Source organism: Macaca thibetana, chromosome 4 (assembly GCF_024542745.1).
Source record: "Macaca thibetana thibetana isolate TM-01 chromosome 4, ASM2454274v1, whole genome shotgun sequence".
Lineage (NCBI taxonomy): Eukaryota > Metazoa > Chordata > Mammalia > Primates > Cercopithecidae > Macaca > Macaca thibetana.
In genome coordinates, this window is record NC_065581.1 from 31,661,947 (window position 1) to 31,689,813 (window position 27,867).

At 46.4% G+C, this 27,867-nt stretch overlaps 1 protein-coding gene and 4 pseudogenes across 4 annotated transcripts in view; 2 read left to right on the forward strand and 3 right to left on the reverse strand.

The window, feature by feature from the left end:
* Positions 1-3,515, reverse strand: part of LOC126953088 (class I histocompatibility antigen, Gogo-B*0101 alpha chain-like) — a 133,020-nt pseudogene extending 129,505 nt beyond the window's left edge. Inside the window, exons 1-5 of the transcript XR_007725123.1 lie at positions 3,404-3,515; positions 3,005-3,274; positions 2,484-2,759; positions 1,631-1,907; positions 1,410-1,526 (exon numbers count right to left, since the gene is read on the reverse strand). The product of XR_007725123.1 is annotated as a class I histocompatibility antigen, Gogo-B*0101 alpha chain-like (transcript). The remainder of the gene's footprint in view (positions 1-1,409; positions 1,527-1,630; positions 1,908-2,483; positions 2,760-3,004; positions 3,275-3,403) is intronic.
* The window catches only part of LOC126953147 (class I histocompatibility antigen, Gogo-OKO alpha chain-like), a 280,609-nt pseudogene that overhangs the window by 239,707 nt on the left and 13,035 nt on the right, over positions 1-27,867 (forward strand). The window lies entirely within an intron of this gene.
* Positions 1-27,867, forward strand: part of LOC126953075 (HLA class I histocompatibility antigen, B alpha chain-like) — a 147,162-nt pseudogene that overhangs the window by 106,260 nt on the left and 13,035 nt on the right. The window lies entirely within an intron of this gene.
* LOC126953093 (class I histocompatibility antigen, Gogo-B*0103 alpha chain-like) lies at positions 466-24,837 on the reverse strand. The gene is made up of 8 exons (XM_050788450.1): positions 24,642-24,837; positions 24,246-24,512; positions 23,722-24,000; positions 22,871-23,146; positions 22,650-22,766; positions 22,176-22,208; positions 22,022-22,069; positions 466-625 (listed from the first exon to the last, which is right to left on the reverse strand). Exons 1-7 carry the CDS (start codon positions 24,799-24,801, stop codon positions 22,026-22,028), a joined length of 1,176 nt encoding a protein of 391 aa, XP_050644407.1. The 5' UTR covers positions 24,802-24,837; the 3' UTR covers positions 466-625; positions 22,022-22,025.
* LOC126953153 (dihydrofolate reductase-like) lies at positions 14,701-15,345 on the reverse strand (annotated as a pseudogene).

Below are 27,867 nucleotides of genomic sequence, written 5' to 3' on the forward strand. Positions count from 1 at the left end.
CTGAGCCTCTGTGGTCACAGCTCCCGCTGGACAAGTTTCCACTGAAGGGACAAGGACGATGGAGCAGTGAAGGTGACCCAGTCGAGGACTGACCACACAAAGTCCATGAAGAACTGAACAGCAACTAGGCACAGGCCCCGTCCACACTGGGCTCCTCACAGCCTTCTCCACCCCCACCCGTAACAGACTCAGCACCGCGAACATGCGGATTCTGGAAGGTTCTCAGGTCTTTATTTGCTCTCTCAAATACTAGGAATTGATTTATTTAATTAGTCCGTCAACCTCTCATAGCAGATATTTGAGAAAACAAATTTATATTCAGAGTCTTATTTTCAGTAGGGAAGTAAGAAGTTGCAGCTCAGTGCACATAAAGTTGAGACTGAGATGGAGACATCCAGCCCCACCTCTCTGGAACAGGAAAGATGACTGGGGAGGAAACACCGGTCAGCATGGTCAGGGGTCACGGTGGACACAGGGATGGGCTGTCTCTCCACCTCCTCACATTATGCTAACAGGGACACAGACACATTCAGATGCCTTTGCAGAAAGAGATGCCAGAGTCTCTTCAAAAGAGAGGCGTGAAGAAATCCTGCTTCTCAGTTCCACACAAGACAGTTGTCTCAGGCTACAGAAAACAAGTCATGAACAAAAAATTCAAGTCAGTCATGGTAAGTGATGACACTCCGAACAGCCACCACACACTCGAAACGTTACAATCAAAGAATCTCCATTACCGAGGCCTTTCCCCTCTGCCCCCCAACCCACTCAATGCCAAGAATCTCACCTTTTCAAGCCATGAGAGACTCATCAGAGCCCTGGGGACTGTCCTTGGCTGGGGTAGAACAAAAACAGGACCTGGTCAGAACCCGCAGGAGACATGGACAGGAGGAATTACGGGATGGGTGAGCTCCTCCACACTCCCACCCCCACCACTTACATGCAGCCTGAAAGTAGCTCCCTCCTTTTCCACCTGTGGGAAAAAAATGTCCTGTGAGGGGGCTGGGAGGAAGCAAGGCCATAAGATCTTAGAGGAACCTCCTAGTCTTGGACCCAAGAGAAATTTCCAGAACTATGACTACAGACCCAGGGCAGGATCAGGGAACAGGAGGAAAGCAGGTGTGTGTCCTGGACCAACTGCCCTCCCGAGGTCTGTCCTTAGCAGGGACCTTCCCCTGACTCACGAATGCTGGAATCAGGACCCAATACCATAATCAGCAAGGTGATACATCCTCCTTCACTGTCACATGTGCAACACAAGAGAGTAAGTGCTGGCACACAGGGTCCCAGGCTGGGTTAGCCCCTGTGTGGATGCTGCTTCCCAGTAATGAGGCAGGGAACACTTCTACCTGGGGCTTGAAACCCCCAGTGGGACAAGAAAACCCAGACCCCACCCCTCACCCCTTCCCTACCTGAGCTCTTCCTCCTCCACATCACAGCAGCGACCACAGCTCCGGTGAACACAGCTCCTAGGACAGCCAGGCCAGCAACGATGCCGACCATGGGGATGGTGGACTGGGAAGATGGCTCTGGGAAAGGAGGGGAAGATGAGGGGCCCTGACCCTGCTGAAGGGCTCCAGAAGGGCTCCTGCTTTCCCTGAGAAGAGACATGACCCCTCATCCTCCTCCTTACCCCATCTTAGGGTGAGGGGCTCCCGCAATCCCTCGTGCTGCACATGGCACGTGTATCTCTGCTCTTCTCCAGAAGGCACCACCACAGCTGCCCACTTTTGGAAGGTTCCATCTCCTACTGGCCTGGTCTCCACAAGCTGTGTGTCCTGAGTTTGTTCCTCCCCATCCTGCTGCCAGGTCAGTGTGATCTCCGCAGGGTAGAAGCCCAGGGCCCAGCACCTCAGGGTGGCCTCATGGTCAGAGACGGGGGTGGTGGGTCACGTGTGTCTTTGGGGGATCTGATGGGAAGAGTCAGAAAATTCAGGCGCTTTGCATCTCTCATGGGACACCCCAGCAGCACCCATGTGACCACCCTGAGAATGGACAGGACACCTGGGGTGGGGGAGGGAGCACAGAAGCCAGACACCAGCCTGGACACAGGCATCTGGGATAATCTCCTATTCCTTGGAGAGTTCTAGTCTCTGAGGGAGGAACAGGGACTTCTGGTCCTGACCTGAGTGGAGGCCGAGGGACTCAGAAAAGCTGGAATCAGACCTTCAAACGCATTTAGTGTGAGGCAGAGAATAAGGCCTGAGAGAAAAGTTCGCGGTTCCCAAGGCTGCTGCAGGGGATAAAGGGGACCCCTGATCAGTATTCTGGGGACTGTCTTCCCCTCCATTTCCTCAGAGACGTCATCCCTTAATTGTCCTAGAGAGCAGAGGGGGTCTTCAGAGGAAACTCAGGAAAACTCATGCCATTCTCCATTCAAGGGAGGGCGACATTCTAGCGCTGATCCCATTTTCCTCCCCTCCTCATGGGAGGCCATCCCGGGCGATCTAGAGGTGATGGGGAAGTCTCCCCACTGCCCCTGGTACCCGCGCGCTGCAGCGTCTCCTTCCCCTTCTCCAGGTATCTGCGGAGCCACTCCACGCACGTCCCCTCCAGGTAGGCTCTCAGCTGCTCCGCCGCACGGGCCGCCTCCCACTTGCGCTGGGTGAACCGAGCCGCCATGTCTGCCGCGGTCCAAGAGCGCAGGTCCTCGTTCAGGGTGATATAATCCTTACCGTCGTAGGCGTCCTGGTAATACCCGCGGAGGAGGCGCCCGTCGGGCCCCAGGTCGCAGCCGTACATCTTCTGGAGGGTGTGAGACCCTGGCCCCGCTCCCGCAGTTAGCCCCGCCCACCGAGCCCCGCCCCGCCCCGACCAACCCGCGGGCATTTTGGCCTCAACTGAAAATGAAACCGGGCAAAGGCGCCTGGGGCTCTCCCCGGTCGAGGGTCTGGGCGGGTCCCGCGGCCTCGGGGCGGATCTCGGACCCGGAGACTCGGGGAGACCCGGGCCGTCCGTGGGGGATGGGGAGGGGTCGTGACCTGAGCCCCGGGCCGGGGCCACTCACCCCCCTCGCTCTGGTTGTAGTAGCGGAGCAGGGTCCGCAAGTTCCCTCGCTCAGTCTGTGCGTTGCCCTTGGCTCTCCGTGTGTTCCGGTCCCAATACTCCGGCCCCTCCTGCTCCATCCACGGCGCCCGCGGCTCCATCCTCGGACTCTCGACGTCGCTGTCGAACCGCACGAACTGCGTGTCGTCCACGTAGCCGACTTCGAGATACCAGGGTTCCCGGCGGCCGGGCCGGGACACGGCGGTGCTGAAATACCTCATGGAGTGGGAGCCTGGGGGCGAGGAGAGGCTGAGACCCGCCCGACCCTCCTCCCCGCGCGGCTACCCGGGTCCTGCGCCTCCGCCTGCGGTCCCCTCGCTCCTCCCCGCAGAGGCCATTTCCCTCCCGACCCCGCACTCACCGGCCCAGGTCTCGGTCAGGGACAGGGCCCCCGAGAGCAGCAGGAGGAGGGTTCGGGGCGCCATGACCTGCATCTCGGCGTCTGGGAGATTCTGAGTCCGGATGGGCGGGTGGTGACTTTAGAACTGAGACCGCGGCGACGCTGATTGGCTTCTCTAGACATCCGACACCCAATGAGAGTGGGAACTGGGGACGCGTCACGAGTATCCTGGAGGAAGGACCCGACACAGGTTGGGAGAAGAAGTGAAACTACGGGAGTGGGGAATCCCCAACTCTGCGCCTCCCCAATGCAGACAAGGCTCTCGGAGCCTGAGACCCTGAGAGCCACGCCCAGGACCTGGGACTTCGTCCTGATCCCTCTCCTACACCAAGCCTCTTTGTCACACTGTCTGCCTGAGTCCTGGACAAGGATCTGTCTGTGGAAACCAGGGAGAGACCCCCCAGGCTGCGCCCAGCCTCTTCCCCTTCCCTACTCGTCCTGGAATCCCCGTCCCTGAACTGGACTCCCTGCCTCCCACTCCTACCTCTCCCCTTGGATCTTTGTGCAGGGAAACTGACCACAGGGAACTTAATGCCAGAGAGTGAGCTCGCCCTGGGAATGGAGGTGTAGAGACAGGGGGTTTTCTCTCTAAACCTGGTGAAGTTTTGTCTGAAGGCACCACGTAGAGATTCTCATAGAGACCAGTTTCCTTTTTGTTTATATTAATACAGTAGGTAGTGAAAGGAGCTGGGCACATTCCTCAGCCCCGGGCTCAAAACTCCCTGAGCCTAGCACAAACACATCCCATCCTCCCATCCCACCACCATATATCTCTCAAATAGCTCACTGCAAACATGCAGTTAGGTAGTCTAACCCTAATGTTAGTCGCCCTAGTGGCCGCTGGAGAAATCACAAAACCAGCTCATAATCCCTTTGTCTGGAGATTCTGGCTTTATGAAAACCGAACCCACCCTGGGCACCTCATAAGCCCGGAAAATTATTGGCCAGTGCTGATTGCCCTTCCTCAGGGTGCAACAGCCCAATTCTACTAAATTTTACTGGTTTTCAAATAGCCAAACCTATGACACCAATAATATGCTTTGAGTTTGATCAGACTAAATACAATTGTAAACACTATTGGTGGCACCAAAATGCTGGCTGTCCTTATAACTATTGTAACATCCACAGACCCCGTTATTGGGGGAGAGAGAAAACAGTTAGACCCTAAATGGCCCTTCTATCGTAGACGGGATAGAGACTTTCCATATACATGGATAGTTAGAGACCCCTGGAACTCCCGCTGGACCACACCTCAACATGGGGCTGTATACTACTCCCCCTCCTCCACATGGCCTAGCAGTCACCTCTATCTGTGGCGAGGCCTAGTGCAAGTACTGCCCCTGGTCCACGGGAATATCCAACGACAGGAAAACAGACTAACACAAGACTTACGTCCTTTCTCCTAGTTAAAGTTATTACAAGAAGGACTAGAACTTGCTAACCTTACAGGACTTCATAGCCTGTCTGGCTGCTTTCTGTGCGCCACTCTAGGACGTCCACCACTAACCGCTGTCCCTCTGCCATGGGGATCCTCTACCTTTGCCCAAGCTAACAACCTCCAAAACCTCTCGTATGCTCCTATCCTGAACGTGCCCCTATACCTAAACCCCAGTCAGGAAGTTTCCCTACTGTTTCTCAGGAACCAATTCCAGCCTCTGCAGCATCACTGCAACGCCCCCTAATATCACCTTAAAGGCTCCATCAGGCATATTCTTCTGGTGTAATGGAACCTTATCTAAGAACCTACCTAGTCCTTCTGTTAATAACCTACTATGTCTCCCTGTCACATTAGTTCCCCGGTTGACTCTACTAACTGCTGGCGAGTTCCTAGGGTATACCGGTAACTGGACTAGTGCTGTTATTCACCCAGACCCTAGACCAAGACCTGCACGAGCCATATTTCTCCCCCTCATTGCAGGAATCTCCCTCACCGCATCCTTCATTGCGGCCGGACTGGCGGGGGGAGCCCTAGGTCACACCCTCATAGAAAGTAACAAGTTATACCAACAATTTGCCGTTGCTATGGAGGAGTCGGCTGAGTCCCTTGCCTCCCTTCAGCGGCAGCTTACGTCCCTAGCTCAGGTAACCTTGCAAAACCGGAGGGCCCTAGACCTACTCACTGCAGAAAAAGGTGGTACATGTATATTTCTAAAAGAAGACTGTTGTTTCTACATAAATGAATCAGGACTTATAGAGGACCGGGTCCAACAGTTACGCAAGTTAAGCACTGAAGTAAAAACACGGCAGTTTGCTTCAGCTGCAGACCAATGGTGGAATTCCTCTATGTTTTCTCTGTTAGCCCCCTTCCTTGGACCCCTGCTAAGTCTACTATTTCTGCTTACCATAGGACCTTGTGTTGTTAACAGAATTTTACAATTTGTTAGGGAAAGATTTGACACCGTACAACTCATGGTCCTCAGAGCCCAATACCAACCTGTAAACGCTGAAACAGAATCAGACTTATAAGACCCAAGATTGGCTCTAAAGATACCTGAAAAGAAGGGGGGAATGAAAGGAGCTGGGCACATTCCTCAGCCCCGGGCTCAAAACTCCCTGAGCCTAGCACAAACACATCCCATCCTCCCATCCCACCACCATATATCTCTCAAACTCCCTGAGCTCAGTACAAACACCACCTGGAAAGTCTCCGATAAGGAGACAGCCGTTCAAGGTTACTGAAAGCGCAGGAGCCAAAAGAATTTCTTTGTTCCCCTACAACTTTCGGGCTATAAAAAGCAAACGCTCGCATTGTTCGGGGCCCTCTTGTATACTGTGTAAAGGAGGGACCAAGTTCGAACTTGTAGTAAAGATCCTTGCCGCTTGGCTTTGACTCTGAACTCTGGTGGTCTTCTTTGGGGAACAAACAGTCTGGGCATAACAGTAGCACAATGTTGATAATCCCTGAATGATTAGAAATCCAATTTATAAAAGACCTGTGTCAAAACAGCATTACAAAGCTCCTAAGTTTTACTTTCCCAGACTATGGATCTGTGACTGAGTTGTTGCATTTAAAATTACGTTCATTCCCTAGTCGAGTTTCCCTGTGTGAGTCCAGAACATCTCCTGAATACAAAGAAGCAGGGTTTGTTACTGTCTATTGCAACCGGGAGCCTGTAGTCATCACCTCAAAGTTGCGAGTGCTCCATGCAGTCCCAATGCTCTTCACCGACGCTCAAGCACTGCCTGTTTTCCTGAACTATGCACATCTAAGCAGCGTGCATATTTTATCTGGACACTTGGTATTTTTGTAACTTTTTTTTTTTTTAATCGTAAGGAGCCAATTAGTTTTTAGGAAGTCCAACAAAATGTATTGAATACTGAATGCAAAGAACCCCCTGCTAGGCTCTTCCACTGCTTTAGAATTCTTTCCTCTCTCCTTTTCCTCACCTCCTGCTTCTCCAGCCCTTCTCTCTGCCCCTCTCATCCTCACACACCCCCCCCTAAGTCCCCGCTACCCTGTCACTCCTGAATTGTGGCACTAACACGGTCCCTCACCTCCTGCCCATGTCTGTTCTCCCCACAGTGCTCAGCAGTCCTGCTAATGTGAGCAAAGTCCTGTCATTTCTTCACTTACTATGGCTGGATTTTGGTTTACCATTTTGCTAAATGTTTTCAATTTGTCTCATATCTTTTTGTTTCTGTTCCTCCTTTGCTACTTTCTTATGTGTCAAATAAACAGGTTTTAGTTTATGGTTTTAATTTTCCTAGTGGCTTTCAGCTATATTTCGTTACACTAGTTTTTTATTGTTGTAAGAATGGAAACCCGATTCCTTGACTTTTCACAGTGAAGTTCAGGTTCTATTAAACTACATCTGGCAAAATAAAGGATACTTGTAACAGTGTAGTTTCATTTAACCTACCATTATGCTATTATTGTTTTATATATGACATCAATCTATATTATAAACTCAGTGATACAGTGTAATACTTTTTGTTTTAGACAAGCAGACATATGTCTTCAGGAAATTAAGAAAATGATTGTGAATGTGACATGTGTGTGTGCATCATTACTGTTGTTAATTGTGCCTTTCTGTGTATCTAGGTCACCATCTAGTATCATTTCCCTTCACCCTGAAGAATTTCCTTTAAAATTAAATGTAGTACAGGACCCCTAGGAAATGAATTTTATGGTTTTAATAATCTAAAAATATCTTTATTTTTGCCTCCCCCCGCCTTTTTACGTGTACTAAAATTCACCAGTTTTAGCTGCGGTTTTTGGTGAATTTTGGTAATTATTTATAGTCGTGTAACTACCACACTGCCCAGTACAGAAACACCGAATGCAGAGAACCCCCTGCTAGTCTCCTCCACTGCTTTGGAGTCCTTTCCCCTGCTCCTTGTCCTCACCTCCTGCTTCCCCAGCCCTTCTCTCTGCCCTCATCCCTCACTTTTTTTTTTTTTTTTTTTTTTTTTTTTTTTTTTTTTTTTTTTTTTTTTTTTTTTTTTTTTTTTTTTATTTTTTTTTTTTTTTTTTTTTTTTTTTTTTTTTTTTTTTTTTTTTTTTTTTTTTTTTTTTTTTTTTTTTTTTTTTTTTTTTTTTTATTTTTTACCTTCTCCACCCAGTTACTCTGAACTGTGGCACTGTAGAGAACAGGTGTGCCTCTCCCCTTAGTTCCCACCACCCAGTTACTCCTGAACTGTGGCACTGTAGAGAACAGGTTCTTTTCCTAAAAACTTTCTTTATGCCCCTTTCTGTTTAATCCTTGCCTCCTACTCTCATCCCTTCCCTTCACTCAACCACTGCTTTGTTTTCTGTCACTGCAATAGTGGAATTTCTAGAATTTAATGGACATACAATCATATGGTGTGTAGTCCTTCGTTTGGTCTCTTCTTTAGCATAATGATGTTTGAGATGATGCCATTCACTCATTTTTGTTGCTGAGCAGCTGCTGAGTATTGCTGGAAAACCAGTTTATGCATTGGTTTCTCTATTCTCTAGTTGATTAACATGTGGATTCCTCCAGCTAGGGTTTGTTATTAATGAAGCCACTAGAAATAACTGCTTACAAGTGTGGCCTTACATTTTTATTTCTTTTGGATAAATACATATTTGTGGAATTGCTGGGTCATGTGGTAATAGATGGACAACTGTATAAGAAGTTGCCATACTGCTTTACAAATTGGCTGCCACATTTTTTGCATTCCTGCCAGCAATATCAGACATTCTTATTTTTTCCATATTCTTGACAGTATTTAGACTTATATGTCTTTTTAACTTTACCTATTCTAGGTGATGGGTGATGGTTTCTTGTTTTGGTTTTAACTTGCACCTCTTAGATGACTAGTATTGTTTTCTATGTTTTCATGTTCATCTGAGTGACTTATTACATACATTTTATGAATTATTTTGCAAATTCAATGATTAATTCCAGAGACTTTTTCAGAATCTCCTAGTGTTTTCTACATATGCAGTGAAGCTGGTGACAAAGAAAGACTTTTGTTTCTTCCTTTCCTAGCTATTGATCTTTTTTCTTTTAAAATTATTTTTATTTGGTAGACATGAGGTCTCACTATCAGGCTGGTCTCAAACTCCTGAACTCAAGTGATAATCCCACCTCAGCCTCCCAAAATGCAGGGATTACAGGCATGAGCCACCATGCCCGGTCCTTCTATTGGTCTCATTTCATTTCATTTCATGTAAAAGAGTTCAACCATTGTGGAGGATGGTGTGACCATTCCTCAAAGATCTACAACCAGAAATACTATTTGACCCAGCAATCCCATTACTGGGTATACACCCAAAGGAATACGAATCATTCTACTATAAAGACACATGCACACGTATGTTTATTGAAGCACTATATTCAATAGCAAAGACATGGAACCAACCCACATGCCCATCAATGATAGTCTGGGTAAAGAAAATGTGGTAGATATACACCATGGAATACTACACAGTCATAAAAAGGAATGAGTTCATGTCCTTTGCAGAAACATGGATGAAGCTGGAAGTCATCATCCTCAGCAAACTAACATGGGAACAGAAAACCTAACACCGCATGTTCTCACTCCTAAGTGGGAGTTGAACAACGAGAACACATGGACACAGTGAGAGGAACAACACACACCAAGGCCTGTTGGGGAGTCAGGGGTGAGAGGAGGGAATTTAGAGGACGGTGAATGGGTGCAGCAAACCACCATGGCAGACTACACGTATGTAACAAACCTGCACATTCTGCACATGTATCCTGGAACTTAAAGTACAATAAAATAAATTAAATAAAAAAAGAAAGTGCATGTCTTACATGTACACATATGTTTATTGAAGCACTATTCACAATAGCAAAGACTTGGAATCAACTTAAATGCCCATAATGGTAGACTGGATAAAGAAAATGTGGCACATATACACTGTAGAATACTATACAGCCATAAAAAGAATGAGATTATGTCCTTTGCAGGAACATGGATGGATTTGGAGGCATTTATTCTTAGCAAACTAACGCAGGAACAGAAATCTATATACCATATGTTCTCACTTAAAAATTGGAGCTAAATGATGAGAATACATGGGCACGTAGAGGGGAACAACACACACTGGGGTCCACTTGAGGGTGGAGCGTGGGAGGAGGGAGAGGATCAGGAAAAATAGCTAATGGGTACTAAGGCTTAATACTTGGGTGGGTACTAATGGGTATAGAAATAATCTGTACAACAAAACCCCATGACACAAGTTTACCTATATAACAAACCTGCACATGTGCCCCTTAACTAAAAATAAAAGTTAAATTAAAACAGACAAACAGACAAACAAAGTGCACATCTAGAAAGAGCATATGGTTGGGTTCCGTGTTTTTTTAAACCAAGTCACACAATCTCTGCCCTTCATTAGAGTGTTGATTCATATAGGTTTTTGTCATTATTGATATGACAAGTTTTAGGTCTCCCATGTTATTTTCCCAGTTTTTGTCTCTCTGTTCCTCTCGTCCTGACCCATGTCTTCTTATTAGAAACCACAGAAACCAAAGAAAGTAGAATAACATCCTTAAAGTGCTGGAAGACAAAAAGGTTAACTAAGAACTCTACATCCAGCATAGATGTCCTTCAAGGATAGGCAAATAAGGAGATATTTCAGGTAAAAGAAAATTAAGAGAATTTCTCACCAGCAGATCTGTACAATAACAACTGGTAAAGAAAATTCTTCAGACTAGAGACAAATGATACCAGGTGGAAAATGAGATTATCAGAAAAGATGAAGATGTTCAAAAATGGTAAATACTGAGCTAAGTGCAAAAGGCTATCTTGCTCCCCTCATTTATTCTTACTTTATATACATAGAACTGCTTAAAGATAAGAAAAAGTTTTTTATCGTGGGACTTACAACCTATATAGATATATTCCATATAATATCTATACCATAAAAGATGGACATTTTGCAGAGGATAAATGATTATAATATTTCTATATTTATGGGTACTAGTACATTGTTAACTGAAAGTAGACTGTGAAATGTTAAGAATGAGTTAAGTTCTGAAGGAAATTGCAACACTAAAAACCATTCAAAAGATCAACAAATTTCAGAGATGGTTTTTTGAAAACAAATCCCAGCCAGTCTTGAGTCTCATCATCCTACGATTTCAGGACTATTGTGAATACAAAAGTAATCACAGAACAGTCCTGCCCAGAAAGAGGAGTTATCCCTAAATATGGTGGCCCTGGGTCAGTTGGCCCTTCCTGCTGGACCTCTTCCACATGGGCACTTTCTGCAGGGACTTTGCTGCCTTACTATTCTATTCTACCCAGTGTCCTGACCCAAGAGTCAAGGGGTGTCTGCTGCTGTGTCCACACTTGGAGAAGGAAACCTTGATGGCGTCAATTACAAGCCAGGCATGACAGCTCATGCCTGTAATCCCAGCAATTCAGGATGCTAAGGCAAGAGGATTGCTTGAAATCAGAAGTTGGAGACCAGCTTGGACAACATTGTGAGACCCTCATCACTAAAAGATATAAAAATAAGTAAGCTTAGCGGGGCCTAGTGGTTGGGGGTTGTATTCGCAGGTATTGGGAAGGCTGAGATGAGAGGATCCCTTGAAATTATGGGTTCAAGGCTGCAGTTAGCTATGATCGCACCACCAGACTCCAGCCCAGGCCACTGAGTGAGATCTTGACTCAAAAAAATACATTGTAAACCTTTGCTCACTATGGGTTATTTTATTTATTATTTATTCAGTATGTATTTTGATTTTATTTTACTGACAGCACAATAAACCGGGACATGCAGAAACTAGAAATCACATCCACTTTCCAGTGTTAAAAAGTCCAGTCCAGGGAGGCGAGAAGGAGACAGTCCTCATTAGCGCTGAGGATTCAGGGAGAATGAGATGGGCTGGGCAGGAAAGGTTTTTGTTTGTTTGTTTGTTTTCTATGAATGAATGTAACTTTTTATTATGATAGAGTTGTTTTATTAAAGAAATAGATGAAAATGGTTAAGTAAAATCAAATGGCTCTAAAAGTCTTACAGTGAAAGCAACAGTCCTGCCATTTGTTCTTTCCAGAGACAAGCACTTTTCATTCTCTCAGTTTTTCCTTCTGGTAGCTGCCTTCATGGGTTTTTCCAAATTATTATTTTTTCAGTTTTTCAAGTGGGTGCATATATTAATACATGTAATTTTAAAAAGCCTCTTCAGTTTATAATGCATCCTAACAGTCCCCTGCCCCATCCCTCTGAATCTTCCAGAGCAATGACTTTTAACTGTTTTAGCAATGTCTTCTATTTTTTTCCTCACGTAACTACTTAGTCATTTCTTGATTATATTACACATTCTATAGTGATTTCTTGATATGACAGATGAGGATTTAGCTCTTACACCATCACTATCTTCACTTTTCCTCCCATATTGTCCCAAAGTAGTTACCGGAGTTAGGGCCTAAGCAGTCACCGCATCATTATGACTAAGTACATATTGCTCATTGTTGAGAAAAACAGCATAATATGCTCTCACTTCCTATCCGGCACTTCCTTCTGCCCTAGAATTAATGATTGCCTAATCACCCTTCCCCTTTGTTTTTTTCACTTTTGCTTTATCTTCAACGAACTTCTTTCCAAATGCCCCAAATCTGGCAATAACCTATTATTATTTTTAAGACAAGGGACCTCAGTATGGTGGCCAGGCTGGTCTGGAACTCTTGGACTCAAGCCAACTTCTTGCTTTTAGCCTCCTGAGTAGTTGGGACTGCAGGCATCAGCCATTCCACCCAGCTAACCTATTAATACTTTTACTCTTTTTTTTTTTTTTTAACCCAGCTCCTTAGCTGGAATATTGCCTGTGTTGGATCCTATTTGCTGGATCCATGTCATTCTCTGGTTTGTCTACTCCTTCATTTTGCTGGAGTATTTTCTCCAATAGTTTCCCAAGAAAGGGTACATGGAGGTAATCCCTGAGTCTTTGCTTGCCTAAAAATGTATTATTTTACCTTCATCCTTGATTATTTGGCTGAATATAGACTTACCTGTTGAAAATAGCTTTCTTTCTAGAATTCTGAAGGCATGCTTCCATTGTTTCCAGCTTCTTTTTCGAGACAGGGTCTCTTCTGTCACCCAGGCTGGAGTGCAGTGGCACAATCACAACTCCCTGCAGCCGTGACCGCGCAGGCTCAATTCATCCACCTCAGCCCCTGAGCAGATGGGACTACAGGTGGGCGCCACAATGCCCAGCCAACTTTTGTATTTTTTGTAGAGATGGGGCTTCACCATGTTGCTCAAGATGGTCTCAAGGGATCTGCCTGTCTTTGCCTCCCAAAATGCTGAGCCAATGTGTTACAGGCATGAGCCACTGTGCCTGGCCAGTTTTTCTTTTATTCTCTCTCTTCTTCCTTCATTTCTTAAAGGCATCTCAAACTCAGTGGGCCCCAAACCAAAGTCAAACTCCATCAGAATATCCTGCTACTTCCAACTTTAAAATATATCTTAAATCACAGTTTCCTATTACATGCAATCTTCTGGTTCAAACTACCACGATCCCTCACTTGAACTTAGATTTGGATTTCCTGCTTCTGTATTTTTTTAAATCATAAAATATTTCAAATAAACCATGTGCGACTTTATATCTTTACTACATAAAAAGAATAAAGATCTGCCAGGTGCGGTGGCTCACGCCTGTAATCCCAGCACTTTGGGAGGCCGAGGCGGGCGTGTCACTTGAGGTCAGGAGTTCGAGACCAGCCTGACCAACATGGTGAAACCCCGTCTCCACCAAAAACGCAAAATTAGCTGGTGTCGTGGCGCGTGCCTGTAGTCCGAGCTACTTGGGAGCCTGAGGCAGGAGAATCACTTGAACCCAGAAAGTCGGAGGTTGTAGGGAGCTGAGGTCGCACCATTGCACTACATCTGGGTAACAAGAGTGAAACTCTGTCAAAAAAAAAAAAAAAAAAAAAAGATATGAAGAGGTTATATACTTAAACATGGAATTGCTTTACGTGTTTGCCATTCACGGTTCCCATGCATGCCAGCAGCTTCTTACTGCAAACACTTGGGACTTGCTATAGAGCAGCTGGAGTACGTTCCACCCACACACAGGACAGGGAGCTGACAACCAAGGAGTGGAGCATCAATACTCCAGCTTTCTCCTCTCTGTTTCCCCGTATCTCAGCAGTATAAAGCTTGTTACCAATGAGAACCTGCTCACTGACTTTAAACTAGTTTTCTTACCTTCTCAGTTCCCTTTCTCCATACCTCAATTGATGATTTCTGGTAAGACCTAGAAAAAATAAACTGTCTTCACTGAAATATCAGTCTTGGAATCTGCTTTGGGTTCCCCAATCTAAACAGAAATATATTCATTTTCCCATCACTGGACTTCCAGGTTGTTTTCAATTTTTCACTGTTACAAACAAGGCTGCAACATTTGTCTACAAACCTCTAGATATACACGTAGGAAGCTTTCGGTATTTCCTACTAGTGAAACTGCTCAGTTGGAGGGTATGTGCATCTTCATCTTTAATAAATACTACCAACATTTGAAAAGCCCGACAATGTCAAGGACTGGCCAGAGTGCCATGTGCGATGGGTGTGGAATGGCAGCTCACTGTAGCAGGTGCAGGGACTCAGTTGGGGTCTTAGAGAGGCACTTAGTTATAGCAAGAATGTTTCATAAATGGTATCTGATATATTCAAGATTAGTGCGGGAAAAAACACATTGCTGAGAAATAATTATTCATAGATCTAAAGTCAACAAGTCTTTTTCTTCTCATGTAAAAATACATACCTTTTTTCCCGAGGGAGGGGAACAACTTAAAATACATTAGAAAATACCTTCATATTAATCATTCTTCTCATATACTTCAAATTTGAGCTTAATGTCTTTCTCCTCCTGGACATCAGAGAGAACACCTGGGTATTCTGGCAGAAGTTTATATTTCTCCAAATCAATTTCTGGAAAAAAAGTGTCATTTTCAAAGACCTACATGTTCCTTGTCACAAATAGTTTAGGATGGTTTGGGTGATTCATGGCTTCCTTATAAACAAAACTGCCACCAACTATTCAAATCATCTCTACTTTATTTGCTAATTCTGGTTGTTCAGTAAGTTTGAAGATATCATCCAGACCTCTGGCAAGAGAATGAGCTCCTTGTGGAGGTCCCTTGAGTTCTCTGCTGAGAACTAAATTAATTCTATCCTTTAAAGGTCGATTCTTCTCAGGAATGGAGAACCGGATCTTCCTATACATAACACCAGATTCTATTTACCTTCTAGTGAAGAGTTTGTGTCATTCTCTGGAAATACCTAAATTCATTCCTGAGTGGCGGCCAGGGCAAGTGCCCGTTCTTGCCAATGCCCATGTTCTGGGGCACAGCGACGATGCAGTTTAGCAAACGAACCATGACAGCAGCGGTGAGCACCTCCGATCCCGCTCGCTACACAAGAACGCGCGGCCAAGATTGGCTGGAAGGTTTTTACTTTGAACCTGGAGGATGAGCAATGACATCCCTCTCTCCACCTCAAAACTCGTCCTGAGCATTCACCTTCTGGGAGCGGGGCAGCGCAGCAGCGCCACCTGGTGGTCCATGCACTTCCTTTTGCAGGTCACTCACAGCCCTGAGGTCCTCCTCTCCTTTCCATGCACCTGGGATTTCTTCACTGGACACCAACCTGCGTCAAGTTTCCTGTAAAGCAAAAGAAGCGCACAGGGCTTGCTCATGGAGTCCCTGCACAAAGTAGCCGTGGGGGCTGCGATGGACACTGCATGGGCACAGCAACTGAGTCGCCACTCACCAAGGCTGACCTGGCAGCTGCCACTGCTGAGGTCCCAGCCGATCAAAAGCAGCTGTTTTATTTTGGACGGAGAAATAAAACAGGAAATGGTAATTAAGAATAAAATAACATTATGATAGATAAATATGCCACTAAAGATATAGTAGCAGTTTAAATAATTTTGAGACTATGAACAAGATTATGCCAATGGAGAGAACTTATTACAAGTAGAGAAAGCTGGAGTATTGATCCTCCCCTCCTTGGTTGTCAGCTCCCTGTCCTGTGTGTGGGTGGAACGTACTCCAGCTGCTCTATAGCAAAAGATGGTGGGGGGAGGAATGGTGTCATCTCCACCTTTGGCGAGATCCGTGTCACCGTGTTCAGGGGAAGGGCCATGAACTCCCCATGCAGAGAGGAGGCTGTGGCTGTGAAGGTGCCTGTGGGAGAGGTGAGGAGCCGCTCCCTCTACACTGATGGCCAAGAGCCTGCAGACGGCGGGGAAGGCCTTCCCTCAGCTGTGTCCTATCAGGTTTTTCCAAGAGTCTGTGAGCTGCACACACACCTAGAAGTGAGGTCACGCCTGCTGGGGGTCCTGGGGCTGCTGGTTGTTCTGGGTGCTCAGAGGGAAGATGGGGAGGGGGCTTTGTGCAAAACAGTAACCATACTCTATAAATTATTTTTTCCTTAACCTTTGTGTCATGAAATAAAATGTAGGACTCCAGAAGGAAAAAGAAATGGTCTAAAATTTGTGTCCTTGAATAAAAAGTGAACACCCCTAAACCACCAGGGATAGACGTTTGTGGAGCAAACCAGAAGCCCCATCATTTGCCCCAGCTCAGCAGTAAACTCCCTCCTCCCCCAAATGAAAATACATCCTGACTTTCATGATCATCACTTCTTTGTTCTATTTTATATTTTTATCATCCAAAATTATAATTGTTTTACCTTTAGAAATATGCTTTTGTTCTTTTATTCTGTAGATTCTTTCTTGAAATTTATATTGTGTGGTAGAGCTTCCCATAGTGTGCATTTTGCTGATTGCTCCCCAAGCCATTGTTTAATGTGTGTTTTTATTATCTGTATTGCCTCTAAATTGGTAATTGGCTATGGAGGTTAGCTTATATTCAGGCTTGGTTTCTTTGTCACTTGTACTTGTTTGATGGTGCTGTATTGTGTTCTTCCATCAAGAGGAAGAACCTGACATTAGTTTTTTGTTTTATTGTGTTGTTAATTGCCATTGCTGTTCAATGGTTAAATTCATTAAGTCATGATGGTTTGCAAAAGAGTTATTATAGTCTCAGTCTCTCATTCCTCCCTTATTTATTATCCGAATAATTTCTAAGAGATTCACGCTCCTCTACCGTTTGTTTACTACTAGAAATTTGTTAACCAGAGACTAAGCCAAGCATCTACTCACCTATGACCCAGCAATAGCACTCTTAGTTGTCAACCAGTAGAAATGCTTGTATGTGTGTGCCAAAATATATGAAAATATTATTCATAGCAGCACGACTTGTAAAATCTGGATACAACACAATTGTCTATCAATAGTGAAGGGACAAGAAATATGAGCTATTTATAAAGTGGGAAACATATCAAGACCACATCTCAAAAGCAACAACAACAAAAAATCCACGTTTGCTTGTGGTGATCACCTGAGTCCGTGAAATAAGTAGACATTGGGGCCTTAGCAATGCAGAGATAGGTGGAATCAAGACATATTCCTCTTGCATTCCACACATCACAGGCACAAAATACACATAAGAAGGGCTTTCTTTAACAAAAAAAAAAAAGAGAGAGAGAGAGAGAGCATATGGCTATGTGGCAGATTCTTTTATGAGAAGACCTTGAAAATACATAACTGGCAAGTTAGACTGATACCATTAGCCCCAGGAAGCAGCAAATGGGTCTTGACAGGAATAGATCCTCACCCTGGAGTGGGCTTTGTTCAGCTGTTGGTAGGCGTGTTACCAAACTAAACTGGGGTCCACTCACCTGGGATGTTGCAGTAAAAGCAAACATCCACACTGAGACTGTGGTGGGAGAAAGGAGGGCATTTATGTGCAGGGCGCCAAACAAGGAGAATCGGGCAACTCACGCTTAAGACCCACCCTTTTTGATGGCTCACAAACAAGGATTTTCAAAGGCAGGGGCAAATTTCAGGAAAGCAGAGTTACAGGCAACCTCATAAATCAATGCATAGAAGTGATACACTGCTTCGGCCTTAAAAGGTGGAAAATCCTGATGAGAGAGTTTACAGGTCTTAGGTAGATTTAAAGATTCTCTGATTTGTGATAGATAAGGAAGCAAAGCTTCCTTACACAGCTAGGGGAGTAGAGAGGAATATTCAGGTCTGGCCTGTGGCCTTGACTGTCTCCAGTCCCCTCAGTAACAAATTTAGAACAAAGAACAGCGGTCAGATTTCAGTCCTCAGTTTCCCCTTTATAAGGTCTCCCTGTCAGTGGATCTATTAGGTGGGATCCCGTGTTTCTGAAAAACAACTCAGGGACATATGTTAAGATGTTTTTAGTTTCTGTAGAGAATCAAACATCCTGTGACTTTAACTTCCTTGGCTATTGTTTTAAGCTATCATTACCTTCTTGTTTATAAGGTCACTCACTTGCTTTTTAGGGCTGGCTAGGTGCCTGGAATTTCTCTTGAAGGAACTGAAAGTTTTTCTTTATTTCCAGGTTGGGAGGCCCTGGCAGGCTTCTAAGAGGGGTTTCTCCTTTATCTCAGATGCAAATGCTCGGAGTGCTACAAAGAACTTGAATGGGAGGTACTGCAACCATGTGGACCACTGAGTCACATTTCTTTACACTGGAAAATGCACCTGCTCAAAATGTCCAACAATGGTCAGAGAGACATCCTTCTCAAAGGAAGAGTTCCACAGAGAATTACAATAGCCAATTGAAACATTGGGTGTATAAAGCAAGAGTGGGGAAACAAGCATGAAGGGTGGGCTTATACACCTTCATGAGTGTGCTCACACTTGACATGAGAGGATCCTCTCTTTTCCTGGTGGATCAGGGGAAGGTGCTGGTGTGATCTACATATATTCCTTCCCATGGTGGGAGGACACTGGAATAATGACTGTAATTCACCACAACTTGCTTTTCTCATCCCTGATGCAGTGGTCCCAGGACTAGGGATGCAAATAGAGTCCAGAAACAGGAATTATTCCTAAGCAAGAAACTGTAAATATATTTTATGTCCTTTATGTAATAATTCCTAAGGGCCTGGAGAAGTAGGTTGTGCCTTCACTGCATCTGGCAAAGTTGGGGCTAACACTGAATGCAGCTGTATTGCCTGGGGTCAGATAGCCACCCAGTTCTCTACCTGCATAACCCTACCCTCTATGAACTGGAATGGATGATGCGAGACAATTGCTAGAACAGTATTGGTCCCTGCAGTCCAAGCCAGCACAGCAGCAGAGCCTAGTGTTCCTTCCGAAATTGTAAATGTTTAGTATAAATGAAGAGAAGGAGAAATAGTAGCTGAGGGTAAATGAATGAATAAATGGGTTATGTAATGAGGAAAATCAAATGTTACATGAACTATTCGAAAGAGGTATAAGTAAGAGAGAGTATTGTCTCTTAGCTCGATGTCTCCAGATGCCTGAAAGGTGCAGCCATGTGTTGCTGAGACTATTCCTATTTTTGGACTGCACTGGCATAATTGTTAATGACCAAAGAGGATTCTGGTAATGTGCCAGGATCTTTTCACTGTTATGATTCGTCTGGTATAGGAGATTTGTGATTGGTCTGGGTTATGATAAGAGGTTGTAGAGTCCAAAATTTTCTCATGCAGATGATGCCTCCAGGTGCTAGGCTTCAGAGAGAATAGATTGTAAATGTTTCTGATCAGATTGAAGGTCTGTGTTGGTGGCAAATGCTGGTCAGCTTTTCCTGAATTCCAAAAGGGAAGAGGGCATAATGAGGCATGTTCAACACCTGATTCCCATAGTGGCCTCAGTCAGTCTTTCAGGTTAACTTTTGAGCACCCTGGCTGAGGGTGTCAATTGAGATGGTTAGGAGGGGGTGGCTTTGATGTTTATTTTTGGTTTACAACATGCAAAATGTTGAGAGAAGACAGACACCACCTCCCTCCTTGGAAGAGGACAACATTCCAGTCACCCCTGCAGTTGATCATGGACATGCGTCTTAAGCTCCACCAGTCCGATGACCACCTGCTGAAGACATGTCATTGTCCTAGGTAAATACTAAGGGTGTGTCATCTCACGCCAAGAAGATTAAGGACACTGACACACAAGGAGTGAGTTTAGGAGCAAAACATTTAATAGGCAAAAGAAAGACAAAGGGGAACAGCTCTCTTCTTGTGAGAGAGAGGAGCACCCAAAAGGGAATTCCGGCCTGGAATGGGAGTGCATCGGATTTTACAGGCAGGCTTGAGGAGATGGTGTCTGATTTATGTAGGGCATACAGGTTGGTTGGACCAGGTGTGATAGTTACATAAGGGGTGTGGAAGGCTGTTCGCCCCACCCTCATCCTATTATGCAAATGGACTTTCCACTTGGCCAGCGCCAGGTTGTCTGCTCCTTACTGTAAACATGCCTGGCAAAGAGAAGGGAAGATGGAGTCGCCATTGTGAACATGCCCAGTCCCAGGTGTCCGATTCCTATTCGCACAGCTGCCGGCATTTATCCGGGCAAGCTTCCAGCTTACTTGTCTGTGTCTGAAGCTTGATATTACAGGCTGCACCTTGTTAGAAAAGAAAATAATTTGGAGCCTGCTTTTCATTAAAAGCCTTCTGTACCCTCACTACCTGTCTAAATAATTTCTTCTTAACTCCTATATCACTGCCAGCCTCTGAGCCAGACTGAGGTGACAGATAGGCTGGGACTGTGCAGAAAACATTTTAGTAAAGATGGCTGAGTGACAGTAGTGATATCCAATTTCCAGGTGCAGCAGCGACATCTGTCCTGGCCTCAGGGTCCAGTGTCCAGCACTAGGGTGTCAGAGGTGTGAGCAGTGGCGTCTGTGCTCAGCAGCAGGGGCAGTTGTTCCTAGGAGGGACCTGATCCAGGGTGGGCTGTGGATTCTGTTCCTGGATGTGTAGGTTCCAGCCTGCTTCTGTGGCCTTCCCCACAATAAAACTAGACCCCAATACCAGATATACGACTTTATGTGTATATTACAGAAATTTGGTTTCCATGGTTTGCTCCAAGAAGTGACTGGGAAATGAGTCTGTGGGCGGGTGTCAGAGAGCAGCATTCAGAAGTGTTCCTTGTGCGAGAGCCACATACTGAATTCTCTACCTGGCCTCTACTCCATAGTGGAGAGAACAACAGGGAACGTCACATCTCATAACTGATGATACACAGCCTCCCTTTTCTTTCTGTGAGAAAAATCCTCTTTTAAACAGGTTTGAAAACCCACCCCATCCACCCACCCTGGGCACTCTCTGATCTCAGTGGTTCCCAATCTGACTGAACAACAGGATTGCTGGCGGGAGCTTAGAAAATACTCAGGCCACTCCCCAGAACCCCTGTCTCAGAGTATTATGCACAAGACCAAGGAATCGTTTATATAACAAGCCCTAGAGGTGAGGCTGATGCTCAGACATGTGGGATCCTGCTGTTCTTGATACTCCAAGTGTAATCTGGAGAACAGCAACATGAACTCCAGCCTTGTCATAAATACAGATTCTGTAGCTCGACTCCAGACTTCCTGGATCTCAGCACCACGTTCGGGTGATCCCTGTACACACGGAAGTTCCTTGCCTAAGTGTCCTCTAGACTTGGGGTCAGAACTGTGCAGTCTGCTCTGGGTGTGGTCTGATCACATCCCTTACAACTGGAGGTCCAGGGTTCAGTCCTTGCCCTCATTCTTTTCCACAGTCAATCACTCCCTTGGTGCCCACCCCCCACAGCACACTGCAGCTCACAACCAGGTTCTCTCTTCAGGAAAGAACAGTCCTTGATGATGGGTCCAATTTCACAGACAAATATAAGTCTAAATTAGACTCTGCTTTATAGATTCATGAGTTGGGATTGGATTCAGCACCAAGATCACGAGAACCAGGGCAGGGAGAGAGGGCAGGAGAGCAGAGCAGAACAGAAGCTCTAGAAGCAGGGCAGGAGGTGAATGGCTCTGACACATTCATATGCCTTTGCAGAAAGAGATGCCAGAGTCTCTTGAAGTCACAAAAAGGAGGTGTGAAGAAATCCTGCATCTCAGTCCCACACAAGACAGTTATCTCAGGCTACAGAAAACCACAGTCATGAACAAATTCAAGTCAGTCATGGTAAGTGATGACACTCTGAACAGCCCACCACACACTCGAAACGTCCCAATCAAAGAATCTCCATTACGCAGGCCTTTCCCCTCTGCCCCCCCTCCCCCAACTCTAGACCCCAAGAATCTCACCTTTTCAAGCCGTGAGAGACACATCAGAGCCCTGGGCACTGTCGCTGGCTGGGGTAGAACAAAAACAGGACCTGGTCAGAGCCCGCAGGAGACGTGGGACAGGAGGAATTATGGGATGGGTGAGCTCCTCCACACTCCCACCCCCACCACTTACACGCAGCCTGAGAGTAGCTCCCTCCTTTTCCACCTGTAGGAAGAAAATGTCCTGTGAGGGGACTGGGAGGAAGCAGGGTCTTGAGATCTTAGAGGAACCTCCTAGTCTTGGACCCAAAAGAAATTTCCAAAACTATGACTACAGACCGAGGGAAGGATCAGCAAACAGGAGGAAAGCAGGTGTGTGTCCTGGACCAACTGTCCTCCCAAGGTCCATCCTTAGCAGGGACCTTCTCCTGACTCGTGAATGCTGCAATCAGGACCCCAACAGCACAACCATCAAGGTGATATATCCGTCCTTCATTGTCACATGTGCTGCACAAAAGAGTAGGTGCTGGCACACAGGGTCCCAGGCTGGGTTAGCCCCTGTGTGGATGCTGCTTCCCAATAATGAGGCAGGGAACACTTCTACCTGAGGTTTGAAACCCCCAGCGGGACAAGAAAACCCAGACCCCACCCCACACCCTTTCCCTACCTGAGCTCTTCCTCCTCCACATCACAGCAGCGACCACAGCTCCGGTGACCACAACTGCTAGGACAGCCAGGCCAGCAACAATGCCCACGATGGGGATGGTAGACTGGGAAGATGGCTCTGGGAAAGGAGGGGAAGATGAGGGGCCCTGACTCTGCTGAAGGGCTCCAGAAGGGCTCCTGTTTCACCTGAGAACAGACATGACCCCTCATCCCCCTTCTTACCCCATCTCAGGGTGAGGGGCTCCAGCAGCCCCTCATGCTGCACATGGCACGTGTATCTCTGCTCTTCTCCAGAAGGCACCACCACAGCTCCCCACTTCTGGAAGGTTCCATCTCCTGCTGGCCTGGTCTCCACAAGCTCGGTGTCCTGAGTTTGGTCCTCCCCATCCCGCTGCCAGGTCAGTGTGATCTCCGCAGGGTAGAAGCCCAGGGCCCAGCACCTCAGGGTGGCCTCATGGTCAGAGACGGGGTGGTGGGTCACGTGTGTCTTTGGGGGATCTGATGGGAAGAGTCAGAAAATTCAGATGCTTTGCATCTCTCATGGGACACCCCAGCAGCACCCATGTGACCACCCTGAGAATGAACAGGACAGCTGGGGTGGGGGAGGGAGCACAGAAGCCAGACACCAGACTGGACACAGGCATCTGGGATAATCTCCTATTCCTTGGAGAGTTCTAGTCTCTGAGGGAGGAACAGCGACTTCTGGTCCTGACCTGAGTGGCGGCCGAGGGACTCAGAAAAGCTGGAAACAGACCTTCAAACACATTTAGTGTGAGGCAGAGAATAAGGCCTGAGAGAAAAATTCACGGTGCCCAAGGCTGCTGCGGTGGTCAAAGGGGACCCCTGATCAGTATTCTAGGGACTGTCTTCCCCTCCATGTCCTCAGAGACGTCATCCCTTAATTGTCCTAGAGAGCGGAGGGGACCCTCAGAGGAAATCAGTGAAACTCATGCCATTCTCCATTCAAGGGAGGGCAACATTCTAGTGCTGATGCCATTTTCCTCCCCTCCTCATGGGAGGCCATCCCGGGCGATCTAGAGGTGATGGGGAAGGCGCCCCATTGCCCCTGGTACCCGCGCTCTGCAGCGTCTCCTTCCCGTTCTCCAGGTGTCTGCGGAGCCACTCCACGCACGTCCCCTCCAGGTGCGCTCTCACCTGCTCTGCCTCGCGGGCCACCTCCCACTTGCGCTGGGTTATCTGAGCCGCCGTGTCTGCCGCGGTCCAGGAGCGCAGGTCCCCGTTCAGGGCGATGTAATCCTTGCCGTCGTAGGCCTGCTGGTTATATCCGCGGAGGAGGCGCCCGTCGGGTCCCAGGTCGCAGCCAGACAACCACTGGATGGTGTGAGACCCCGGCCCCGCCCCCGCGGTCAGCCCCGCCCACCGAGCCCCGCCCCGCCCCGCCCAACCCGCGAGGACTTTGTCCTCAAGTGAAAATAAAACCGGGTAAAGGCGCCTGGGGCTCTCCCCGGTCGAGGGTCTGGGCGGGTCGCGCGGCCTCGGGGCGGATCTCGGACCCGGAGACTCGGGGAGACCCGGACCGTCCGTGGGGGGTGGGGAGGGGTCGTGACCTGCGCCCCGGGCCGGGGTCACTCACCGGCCTCGCTCTGGTTGTAGTAGCCGCGCAGGTTCCGCAGGCCCAGTCGGAAAGTCTGTGCGACGTCCTTGGCGAGCCCTGTCTGCTCTTCCCAATACTCCGGCCCCTCCTGCTCCATCCACGGCGCCCGCGGCTCCATCCTCGGACTCGCGGCGTCGCTGTCGAACCGCACGAACTGCGTGTCGTCCACGTAGCCCACGGAGATGAAGCGGGGCTCCCCGCGGCCGGGCCGGGACACGGCGGTGCTGAAATACCTCAAGGAGTGCGAGCCTGGGGGCGAGGAGAGGCTGAGACCCGCCCGACCCTCCTCCCCGCGCGGCTCCCCGGGTCCTGCGCCCCCGCCTGCGGTCCCCTCGCTCCTCCCCGCAGAGGCCATTTCCCTCCCGACCCCGCACTCACCGGCCCAGGTCTCGGTCAGGGCCAGGGCCCCCGAGAGCAGCAGGAGGAGGGTTCGGGGCGCCATGACCGCATCTCGGCGTCTGAGGAGACTGAGTCCGGGTGGGCGCGTGGGGACTTTAGAACTGAGACCGCGGCGACGCTGATTGGCTTCTCTAGACATCCGACACCCAATGAGAGTGGGAACTGGGGACGCGTCACGAGTATCCTGGAAAAAGAACCCGACACCTGTTGGGAAAAGTGAAACTAGGGGAGTGGGGAATCCCCAGCTCTGCGCCTCCCCAGTGCAGATAAGGCCGGAGACCCTGAGAGCCACGCCCAGGACCTGGGACTTCATCCTGATCCCTCTTTTCCTACACCAAGCCTCTTTGACACCCTGTCTGCCTGAGTCCTGGACAAGTAAGTGTCTGTCTGTGGAAACCAGGGAGAGACCCCCAGGCTGCACCCAGCCCCTTCCCCTTCCCTACTCGTCCTGTAATCCCCGAACCTGAACTGGACTCCCTGCCTCCCACTCCCTACCTCTCCCCTTGGACCTTTGTGCAGGGAAACTGACCACGGGGAACTTGATGCCAGAGAGTGAGCTCGCCCTGGGAATGGAGGTGTAGAGACAGGGGTTTTCTCTCTAAACCTGGTGAAGTTTTGTCTGAAGGCACCACGTAGAGATTCTCATAGAGACCAGTTTCCTTTTTGTTTATTAATACAGTAGGTAGCACAATATTGGTAATCCCTGAATGATTAGACTTCCAATGTGTAAAAGACTTGTGTCAAAACAGCATTACAATTAAACTCTCAAAGCTCCTAAGTTTTACTTTCCCAGACTATGGATCTGTTAGTCTGAGTTGTTGCATTTAAAATTATCTTCATTCCCTAGCCCGAGTTTCCCTGCGTGAGTCCAGAACATCTCTTGAATACAAAGAAGAGTTTGTTACTGTCTATTGCAACCGGGAGCCTGTAGTCATCACCTCAAATTTGGGAGTGCTCCATGCAGTCCCAATGCTCTTCACGGGACGCTCAAGCACTGCCTGTTTTCCTGAACTATGCACATCTAAGCAGTGTGCATATTTTATCTGGACACTAAATGAGTTTGGCACATTGGTAGACTACAAGATCAAAACACAAATATTGAATGTGCTTCTATAGAGTATCAATGCATTAATACAAATGTTATTTAAAAATCCAACTTACGGCCGGGCGCGGTGGCTCAAGCCTGTAATCCCAGCACTTTGGGAGGCCGAGACGGGCGGATCACGAGGTCAGGAGATCGAGACCATCCTGGCTAACACGGTGAAACCCCGTCTCTACTAAAAAAATACAAAAAACTAGCCCGGCGAGGTGGCAGGCGCTTGTAGTCCCAGCTACTTGGGAGGCTGAGGCAGGAGAATGGCGTAAACCCGGGAGGCGGAGCTTGCAGTGAGCAGAGATCCCGCCACTGCACTCCAGCCGGGCTACAGAGCGAGACTCCGTCTCAAAAAAAAAAAAAAGAAAAAAAAATCCAAACTTACAACAGCATTAAAAAGAATGAAGTCAGAACAAAATTGAGGGCCCAGCAATACTCTTCACTTCTATGGTTAATTGGTTTTTGAAAACAGTGCTAATATAATTCAGTGGGGGGGGAGAAATTATCTTTTCGTCAAGTGGTGCTGAGACAACAGGCTATCCATATGCAAAAGAATAAAGCTGGATCCCTACTTCACACTACATTTAAAAATTACCTCAAAGTGTATCAAAGACCTAAATGTGAGACTTAACACTAGAAAACTCTTAGAAGAAAACATAGGTATAAATCTTCATGACTTTGGATTAGGTAAAAATAACTGATCTTAAATGATACCAAAGGCAGAAGCAAAAAGAGGAAATAAAAAATCGAACATCATCAAAATTAAAAATGTATGAGTCTAAGGACACCACCAAGAAAGTGAAAAGAAACTCATCGAATGGGAGAAAATTTTTGCAAATCTTACATCTGGCAAGGAAAAGACTTGTATTTAGAATATATAAAGAATGGTTGTAACTCAATATAATAATATTAGTAATAATAAGATAATAATAAACAATAAATAAAATAATAATATGACAAATAATATACAAAAGGCTCATAAGCATATAGAAACATGTTCAATATCATTAACCATCAGGGAAATGCACACAACCCAAAAATAAGATACTATTTCCCACCCACTAGAATGGCCATAATTAAAAAGGTAATAATTAGTGTTGATGAGAATATGGAGATACTGGAACACTCACACTTCGCTGGTGGGGATTTAAGAGACATAGCTCCTTTAGAAAGCAGGCTATCAGTAGCTCAAATTGTTGAACATTAAGTTATTATTACATGAACCAGCAATCCCCTCCTATGTATACAGTATACCTAAGAGAAATGAAAACATAAGTTCACATAAAAACTTATATACCATGTTTGTAGCAGCATTATTCATTATAATCCTAACGATAAGGACCAAAATGTTGCCAACTAATAAATAAATTGTGATATATCCATACAATGGAATATAATTAAGCAATGGAAAAGATGTTAAGTACTGATACAAGCTACGACTCATTCAAACTTTGAATACGTTCTGGTAAGTAAAAGAAGACAGACACAAACGGCCACATGTTGTATAATTTCATTACATAAAATGTTCAGAATAGGTAAATCTGTAGAGCTAAAACATAGATTGGTAGTTTCTTTGGCCTGGGCTTTGGATATGGATTTTTCTGCAGGGCTGGGAGGAGGTAAAAGGATCTGTAATTGATTGTGGTACTGGAGGCACAACTGTGAATATTCTAAAAACCACCGAATTGTATATTTTGAATGTGTGGATTTTATACTATTTAAGTTATATCACAAGTTGTCTGGAAAATGATTAAATTGCATATAAAATTTACAGTCATTGCAGTTCAACAAAAGCTACCAGATAAAAACACTCGATATGGTTTGCATGCAAGTGAAGAAAGTAAACATGCAGAGAGAAGGCGGATACAATAGTAATCACCTTAGTAAAGTGGGTTTGGATTTAGTGACAGGAGAGATTTAAAAGTATATTTATGCATATTTTGATTGTTTCATTTCCTATTGTGAGCATGAATTATTTTTACACCAAAAATTTAAAAATAAAATGTTAAAAATCTTGAAAGCTCTGCAGTCAAATATAGTAACAAACGATAAACAGTTGTCTGGAATGTCTTCCTAGAGAACTGGTTGAAGCACATGCATGTAAAAGGGAGG

Excerpts from the sequence above, each read along its gene's own strand:
- LOC126953093 (XM_050788450.1), bottom strand. The coding sequence starts at position 24,801 with ATGTCTAGAGAAGCCAATCAGCGTCGCCGCGGTCTCAGTTCTAAAGTC. Across the intron at positions 24,001-24,245 it reads CTACTACAACCAGAGCGAGG|CGGGGTCTCACACCATCCAG; the intron begins CCGGTGAGTGAC and ends CGGGGGCGGGGC. Across the intron at positions 22,209-22,649 it reads GTGGAGGAGGAAGAGCTCAG|GTGGAAAAGGAGGGAGCTAC; the intron begins GTAGGGAAAGGG and ends TTCTTCCTACAG.